The sequence below is a fragment of the Spermophilus citellus genome (genome assembly GCF_964194105.1).
Source record: "Spermophilus citellus genome assembly, chromosome: 16".
Taxonomy (NCBI): Eukaryota; Metazoa; Chordata; class Mammalia; order Rodentia; family Sciuridae; genus Spermophilus; species Spermophilus citellus.
The window spans coordinates 49,480,586-49,490,215 of NC_138196.1; the positions used below are offsets into that span (position 1 = coordinate 49,480,586).

General features: G+C 38.4%; 1 protein-coding gene across 1 annotated transcript; it reads right to left on the reverse strand.

Annotated features, from left to right (window-relative positions):
* Nucleotides 1-211: 211 nt before the first annotated feature.
* Nucleotides 212-4,950, reverse strand: LOC308635316 (disintegrin and metalloproteinase domain-containing protein 20-like; the record flags this gene model as incomplete). Its single annotated transcript, XM_081269667.1, has 3 exons — nt 212-286; nt 721-930; nt 2,908-4,950. 3 exons carry the CDS (start codon nt 4,948-4,950, stop codon nt 212-214), a joined length of 2,328 nt encoding a protein of 775 aa, XP_081125793.1.
* Nucleotides 4,951-9,630: the final 4,680 nt, after the last annotated feature.

Genomic DNA, 9,630 nt, shown 5'->3' on the forward strand with positions numbered 1-9,630 from the left:
AGCTCTGAAAGATTATGGGGTTTAATCTCTGTTACACAAAAGTTCATAGCCCAAATCTCCAACTTTATACTACATGCAAATTCAAAATCAGAAAATCATCTTAACAGAGAAAGAGGACATGTGCTTGACAGAAGCCCAATTTTGCTGTCTTGCATATGGAAATATAACATGGTTTTAGAAAATTATGACTCTTAAGAAATTCCAGACGGTCTCACAAGCATCCCACAAAGCCTTCAAAGTCAGCAACATTACTGAAAGAAGGTGGAACAAGATTGTGGAGTACGCCCTAAAATATTAAATTCCCACAGAAACATCTATTTAAGAAACTATCCACATATAATAAACTCTTCACATGAACTAAGGAAACCAGAAAGTGGGGCTATATAAAGCCCCTTTGGACTCAAAAGATGAGTGGAACTGTGATTGGATGGTATTGAGAATGTTTCTTTATGTCCAAATGCTCCTTCTCCCCAGCCTTCTGTGATACCAAGTGTGAATAGTCCTACTGTTCTCATAATATAAGAGTGAGTCAGAAGAGGGCATTTGGCCTCCCCTCCATTTTAGGTTCTTTCCAGGAGACTGACACTTTTATCAGCAGGTAGGGAGTGTTGTGAACACCAGTGAGATTGAACCATTTGAGGCCAGCTAGTGACAAGGCAGGGAGTGGGGCAAGCAGAAGTACCCAGTGCCCAGAATTTGGCAGCAGCACTCCATCCTCACCAGAGGAGGCACTGCACCAGAGAAACACTTTGGGCACGTGTAGTTGTAGAAAGCATGGTCCACAGATCCTCTGGAATGGAGAGCCTGGAAGCCTTTTCCACACAGCATGGGTCTTCTCTCTGAATCTCCCATGGGCTCATCCAGGTGGGACATTGAAACAGCAGTTGAACCATTATGAAACTCACATTTAACTTGGACTTTGACTCTCCTCTAAAGAGGAATCAGAAAATAAAAATCAGTCCACTCAGTATTTCTAAAAAGTTTCCTGGAACAGAACATTCACTCTACCCAGAATATGCAGATGAAGAAAAACCAAATTTGTGATACATACATACATAGAAATATAAATCAACAAGAAATAAAAGCCAAGGAAAAATGGCTTTATCAAGTAGACAAATCAAGGTGCTGACGACTCATTCGAAAGACAAGAAGATGATTGTCAGACAAGGAATTCAAAGTAGCTGTTTTAAGAAAACTCAGTGAACTTCAAGAAAACAAGGAGAAATAATTCAGAGAATTAAGAGAAAAATTTAGCTAAGATTAAAATAAGAAACAAATTACAACAGAGAAAAATACGGAGGAGAAAAATATGATAAACAAAATGAAAAGTGTTCTAGAGGGCATTAACATTAGAGTTGATCAAGCAGAAGTAATCAGTGAGCTTGAAGACAGACTATGAAAGTGTAGAATGCTTATTTGAAGAAATAATAGCAGAAAACTTTCAAAACTTGGAGGAAAATTCAAATATCAAGGTATAGGAAGGTCAAAGGTCACCAACAAATTCTGCCCAAATAAGCTAGTCTCATGACTATTACAATAAAATTCTCAAAGGTCAAAGAAAAAGAGACCACTAAAAGCAATAAAAGAAGTAATTAGTGTAAGTATTCCAATGTACAGAGGTAGACCTCTTAGCAGAAGTCTTACAGCAGGAAAAATTTAAAATGATATATTTAATGTGCTAAGGGGGGAAAAAAACTAGCAACCACAAATACTATTATCTAGCAAAAATATTTTTAAGAAATCTGAGAGAGATAAAGACATTACCAGACAAAGAAAACCTGAGAGAATTCATTGCAATCAGACATACCTTACAAGAAATTTCCCATGATGATAATGGATAGTAGTAAGAAAATTTAAAACTTTCTGATGTCTGAGTCATTTCCATGTTTTCCATTGTATGAACGTAAGTTCTATAGAACTTAGAATTCAGTCACAAAATGAGAAACCACACCCCTGAGACAACCACTAGTTCATAAGTAGAAGGCATAGCTGTCACCATTAGGACTGGAGATCAATGGGAAGAGGTCAGGGATATACAAACTCAGAGCTTTGGAATAGGTTCTATGGTTCTAGGACCCCAACCTCTGAAGACAGGTATAGCCAGCTTGGTGCTGAACCTCTGGAATCTGGTGGAGGGCTCAGAGAACCAGGACTCAGGATTCTGAGGGTAAGTTATTTGGTAGCTTTGCTGTATCTCTGGGACTGATGATAATTTTGCTCCTGGAAATTATTAAATATACCTAGGAATCATGCACAGGCTGAAAGCTACTGCTGCTGTGTAGGTGAAAGCTGTAACCAAGGTGATACTGATGCAAACCTTAACAGTTCGCACAGGTCTCCCTCTGGTTCCCCCAAGGGCAAAGAGGTTAGATTGGTGTGTTTCCTCTCTCTATGTGATAGAGCAGAGTGAAAAGGGGAAGGTGGTTTAGAGAGACTCCAAGTACACACACACACATACACACACACACACACTCACTCACTCACTCACTCTCATGATTCCATCCACATAGTGGGCTTTTGCTTGGGAAACACAAAGAATGAATTCCATTAAAGTTCCTTAAAATGAAAAGTAGAACTATGCTATGAATAACTTACATTTAATAATAGCTAATGTTTATAATTTGGAAACATAATAGAAATCTGGGATTTTCTGGCAGTGGTCTCTGACCCACATAACCACTAAAATTTAATACACCAAAAAGGTCATTAAGGCTTAGGTTTATTTTCTGAAATTGAACATATTTGCTCTTTTTTGTTTTCCTCAGATGAAGTTTGAACACCTTGCTCTTTTGTTTACTAATATTTGTGCATCTTCCAAGCTGCCAAAATCCAACAGCTAAATAATAGGAGAGTAGGAATCCATAAACTTAGTAATAGTGCTTTCTTAGAAATTTCTATCTTTGATACCGTTTTCTGAGGAGGCGGGCCACTATCAACACTCCCTCCGTAGCCTTTTTTCAAGCAGCGGGGTGGAGCCCACTCAGAATTACAATGGCAGTGATCTTTGTTGTTGCAGACCCCGTTATTATTGCAGGTCACTGGTGTACAGTCACTTTCCCAGATGGACCTAAATACACACTTCCGATCAATGCACACACGTTCTGTACCACACTCTGTGCCATCAGTCACTTCTCCAATATCTGGTATGTTCATCCCAAAATGATAGTCAGTACCCCAGCAGGTGACACCACTTAAATTAGTCGAGTGCACAGTAGAATGATTTCTCAAATAGGGAATGAATAACACATTCTCACACAGAACTCTTCCACAGAGGGCATCTGATACATCACACTTAATATATGCTTGTTTACCAAGACCACAGTTACCAAAACGGTCACCTCGGGTGTTCAAATTCTTGTAGCACCTCTCATTGGCGCTCCTGGCTTCCATGCCAAAAATTTGCTTACACTGTTCATCCCGTATATTACATCTCTTTTCATAGCAGTTGCCACCATCCATGCAAGAGAACCCATCCTGCACATATACATCTCCTGGACACTCATGTGAAGTTCCATTGCACCACTCTGGAAGATCACATTCATTTTCCTTTTTCCGACACTCTGTACCTGATGGCAAGAACTGGCAGTCTTTGCAACAAGGCCCCAAAGTACAAACAGCCCCAGCTTCCAGGGTGCAGTTCATCGAACAACAAGGATCTTCTGAACACAATTTCATGGATCCACAGTCACACTCCTCTCCTTCTTCAATAACACCATTCCCACACTGTATCTTTGAGAAGATGGCCTTTGGGTCTGGTGTATCATGTATACAGCTCTTTCTTGAACCAATGTCCCAGTAGCTGGCATAGCTACAGTTGCTAAATTTACTTGAAATAGTTTTTGATGCATACATGATGCATGTCTTCTGCCCACATGTGCATGTGTTTTCATCATGCTTCATACCCAAATTATGACCCAACTCATGTGCCACAATGTATGCAAAAAAAGAAACTGAGTCACCTTCAAAAGAATCAATTGCACAATTATAGACACTATTACATATTGTTCCAACAAAGGCTAGGCCAAGGAGTTTACCAAATGACTTCTTAATAAAAAGATGTACAGTATCATGGTGAATGCGGGTTTCAAAACTAATTTTCTTCCAAGTGCAAAATTTTGACAGAGTATCGGCCATCGTACTGATAGTTATGGGGTTTTCTTTGTTCCAGACCTCAAGGCCATATAAAATCAAATCAATTTGCAGTGCTTTATAATATTCATTTGCAGCATTTATAACCAAGATTACTTCATCCTCCACATTTGAGATATTGCTTTCCAGATGACGGTATCGTTCATAGTCTACCACAGCTGCCAATTCAATAAGACCCTTGTGAGTCCACCACCTCTCATAGCCACTTTGCTTTAAATTTATAATATCATTCTTGTGAAGAAGCTTCAGTTGTCGTGCTAGTTCTTCTTCTGTTAGTCCACATCTTGTGGGTGGGAATCGTGTCTCCTCCCTGTCTATTCTATAAACCAGATGTTCAAATGTGGCAGAAAATCTTTTGGGTTTGATTTCATAAACAGTATCATGGACCACTAGCATTCCTCGAAATCCCCCAGAGCAGGTGCTAAGAGCAACCAGGGATTCTGGGTCCCCTTCCACATAACCATAATAGTAGCAGTCACTCTGGACAAAAGGTTGTTCCTCCAGCAGAGCTCCCTGGTCTGTGTAGGTGAACACAGAGAAAGGTTTGGACACTAGAAGTTTCTTGGCCTTTATGTGGACAATTTGTCTCTGGCCTCCAAAGCGCAGGCTGTAGGAGAGCCAGTCAGCGGTCCTCATGCCTCTATGGGTGCCAGTTATCTTCAAGGGTATCACTACTTCTGGGGGGCTGTGGTGTTGGGAGTGGCCAATCTGAGACCATCCAGAAAGGAAGAGCAAGATTCCCAGCCAGAATTTCATGACAGCCATCCTCACATGCACCAGGAAGGCCTCACCCACAGCCATCATGGGCAATGACTGGAGGCAAAGGGGCAGGGCAGGAGGTGCTGTTGGCCTGTCTCCTCCCTTTGACTTGGTTGCAAGCAGCACTGACCTTTAATGGGATGTCTTCTGGCAGGGTCAATCTGTCAGAGTAGCAGAACTAAAATAAAAAATAGAAAGAAGGGCAGAATTGGGCAACTAAATTATGGACAGGCCATGGTAGAGGAAAAGAGCAGAGTATGGGCTAAAATACATTAGCGTTTGGTTTAAGGCATGACTTCATATAGTGCGTTGGATTTGCTCTTTAATTTTGGTGAGGCAGATTCACACTGTGGGGGTGAAAAGGAAAAACAGTTGGCCACAGGTTGATAATTATCAAATACAGATGAAGGACGTGTGTGTTCATGATACCATTCTCTAAATATATGTATATTTGGGAACATTTTCACAATAAATATTTGAAACAAAGATGTCATTTTGTGTTTGTGTGTGGTGGCAGTGGGGATTGAACCCAGGACCTTGTGCATGTGAGGCAAGCACTCTACCAACTGAGCTATATCCCCAGACCCAACAAAGGTGTCTTAATGGAAAGATGAATTTATATCTTTTTTTTGATGAGGGAATATTGATTTATACTATGAACTTGGAATAAATATCCACATTCTTCCTATTTCAAATGAGAAATTATTTTGTCACAGTAAGGAAAGACATGTAAAAAGATACTCACATATATTATTTTTCTGATGGTCCTTCATATGCACTTCCATGTTGCAAATTATTACTTGTCCTATCTCATTTCAATCCTGTCAAATGCAAAGCGTCAAAGTATCAATTATCCTTCAAAAGATCCTATCATAACAGATATCTTCATTCAATAAACCAATATCCAATAGTGGAATTGGAGGTAGGAATGCCTTGGGTTGATATATAGATATATTACTTGAAAATGTTTATATTTAATTATACTATGGAGAAAAATAGTATTTTTCAAAACCTCAGGCACAACAAAATGAAAAGAAAATCAAATTAGCTGGGAGAGTCACACTTGGAGATGGAAAAATATTTTACACGTAAAATGCCTTTTTAATAACCCAGTGTAAATATCTATAGTTTTCATGAGTTCGTTAACATAATGAGATTAAGCTAAAATAGTTGGGGAAGGAATAGAAGAAAGTGGAATCTGCATTGAGGTATCTAAAACACACTGAGTAAACATCACTTCCCACAGTAGGGAATTCAAGCATGAAAGTGGCCAGATTCAGCACCTGTCCCATTCTGAACCCAGGACACATTCCTCCTTAATTTTTATTTTATCTTGATTTTAAGTTCTTTGACCTTTTCTCTCTAAAATTTTCTCCCATCACTCATGAAATCTTCCTCTAACAAAAAGCAGCAGCAGGAGAGCCCCTTTTTCCTAGTTAATGTTACAAAATTTTATATCTCAAAAATGTGAAGCCCACCAGGGGAGACGTCTTCCTTTCTCAGAATCCCCCTCTGCTATACAGACCAGATATTCAGTCATAACTTGATTTAGTTGCCAAAGCCACTTCCAAACCGCAAAACTAGCAGCCATCTCCTTCCACCATTATTTACCATTCTTCCTCATTCTTTCAGCAATTTCCCCATCAATCCTGCACAAATAGCAAAGAATTAGGTGTTTGTTTTACTGCTCTCTTCTCCACCATCTTATCCACATTCTCACTGTTTATCAAGCATATTGACAACCCACGTGTTTGTTTTTTACTGTTACGATCCATCTTCAATGAACTTCAACCATTGACTTATAGCCTGTTTCTGAATCATATTATTAGTCTTGACCATCCTCTTATTTGGTAGTAACTCATAACTTTCATTTTTAATTAAAACTTATTCATTAAATTTGTAGACAATTCATGTAACTTTTCTTTCCACATTTTCCCACTTTTCAAGTTTCCATTATTGCCCTTGTTATTCCTGTAGCCTGCCTCTGGACTCCATCAGTTCAATGTCTGTTGACTAAAATGCTCGACCCCATCTAGATTAATACTTCCATCTGCTTTCTACACTCTGACAACACACTGCTGGGTGTGCCAATACTACTGGGGAAATAAATCAAGCAGAGTACATTTAGGAGGATGTGTAGGAGGGGAAGACACACAAAACTAGAATAAGATAGCCTGATAGCTCAGCCTAAAGGATGAAGTCATGAACAGATATCGATCTTAAGCACTCCTATGCTTCTAATAATTTTCACCTTGTTGTCTCCGTTGTTTGGGTGGGGGGATACCAGGGATTGAACTTAGGGGCACTTGACCACTCAGCCACATCCCCAGCCCTATTTTGTATTATATTTACAGACAGGCTCTCACTGAATTGCTTAGTGCCTCACTTTTGCTGAGGTTGGCTTTGAACTCACAATCCTCCTGCTTCAGCCTCCAGAGCTGCTGGGATCCCGTTGTTTCTTAACTGTTCGATGTTCTAAATTTTTTCATGTACACCTAGTACCTTCAGTTGAAAATTGGTATTCTCTTTATTGTTATAAGTTGGTATTATTGATAAATTTCCATCAGGGTAGTTTAAGTTGTAAAACCAAGAATTCTTCATTTAATGCCTATTTAATACAGGATCAGGTAGTTTTCTTCTCTCTCCTTTGTCATTGCAAATGGAAGGCAGGGGACCTGTTTGAAGCTGGAAACTATCCTCATCTTTAAAGTGAGAAGAGCAGAGGAGGCTAACTTCACAGAACACCAAAAGCCCTCAGGAGTAAGTAAGGTCAGTAAAGGACATTTGAGGACAACTTTTACAAATCATGAGTAAAATTCTCATCTGTTTCTTTGCTCTCCATGTCTGTCTTTATAAACAGTTAGTAATTATTAAGGGGTGTAGATTTGTGTGGTGATGGAAAATAGTCATTTATTACTTGTGTGCATTGTTGAGAGTGAACCAATGTAAATCTGTCAGAATGTATTCTTAAGACTTCACCTTGTGAACACGTAATAGGAAGAAAGAGAGAGAGAAAAGAATATTTGAGCCAGACAGTCTTTTGACACATTACATTATTTTATACAATGATGCTAGAGGCCACAGGTCCTAAAAGAATATAACAGTTTCATTCATAAAAAGTCATAGTGTTATAATAGTACAGATTTCAAAGTAAACTGCCATACACTATCTTTTATAAATTATTTTCCTCTTCCTACAGTTTTGTCAAATTCATGAATCTTTGTGGCCTAATTACCACCTACCCTTTTGTAGCCTAATTCAGTATTTTTCAGAGTATAAGTATTATACAATTGAAAGCAATTTAAAAGAGAAAAATAGAGTAGCATAGGAAATAATGAAGAGCATTTTTTTTTGCCAGATATTCAAGATCTGAACCAATTTTGTGTATGTGTTGTGTGTGTGAGCATATTTATGTACTAATAATTTGTGATTCTCCACTTCAGAGCTAAATTCTTGAGTGACTTACCTATAGATGAAGCTATAACTCTTGTGATCCTTTCTAATTATGATCCTCTTCATGAATTGTGTGTACCACCCATTTCTTTGAGCAAAGGTTTTTCTTTGAGATCTCACAAGATAAAAAGTATAGAAATCAATTGTTTTTCATTTGATTGAGTTCTAGATTTAGCCGCTTAGCAACAAGAATCTCTCAGGCTACAGAACATGGCAACTGGCTAAGAGTCTTCCCCACTGTGACTCCATCATCTCAACCACACTTTCTACTTATTCTTCAATATAAATAAATTTAATGTCCTTACTCTTATTTAATGTGGTTCATTTCCGGTTCAATACGAATCATCTGAATTCCTTATCCCCATTCTACAGGTTCCTCATAAACAGCACAATTATTTTACTTTCTGTGCTTTTGCTCAAACTGTCCCTGATTATTTCTTCAATACTGAACCATATTACAGAACATTTGGAGTATTTCAAGTTCCAGAAAAAGTGTTCAAACCCATATATGACATATTCTAAGGATTCCAGACATATGTACTCATCTGCATCTTTCAGAGGTAAGTGGATGGCTTTGAGACTGTGTATAGCTGCACATAAATGTGCTTTGTCTATTACAAAGGTTGTTGTCAATAAGGAAAAGCAAAAGCAAAATTTTTTAAAAATAGGAATGAATAACAGAAATGTGAAGATGAATTTTGTGGGTAAAATTGACAAGCTGATAGTGAAAAAAAATGTCAGTCTGGGACTACTGCACTTAAGTTGGCTGGGGTAAACCTGGAAATAAGGTTATGTATTAAGGCTGGTAATATCTGCAAGTTTGATATCTACCATTGTTTTTCCATTTTCCATCCATCAGTGACCCAATCTGACCTAATGGTTTTAATCTCTGCATTAGTTTGCTAGGACTTCCATCGAAAATACAAAATGAGTGGCATGAATAGCAGAAATTTATTGCCCAACAGTTCTGGAAGCTGGAAGTCCAATATCATGGTGTTCTTGAGGCTATACTTCCTTTGAAGGTACTAAGGGAAGATTTATTTCAGACTTCTCTCTCAGCTTCTGGTATTTTCCTAGTTTGTGACAACATAATTCTCATCTTCACTTGCTATATTCTGTGTCCAAAATTTTCCCTTTCATAGGGACCACTGCTTACATCAGATGTTAAGGAAAAAGTGGGACAGGAGGCAAAAAAGTTCCCTATATAATGATAAAAAGATCAATCTATCAGGAAGATGTACGAGAATTATTAATTCACCCAACATGAGA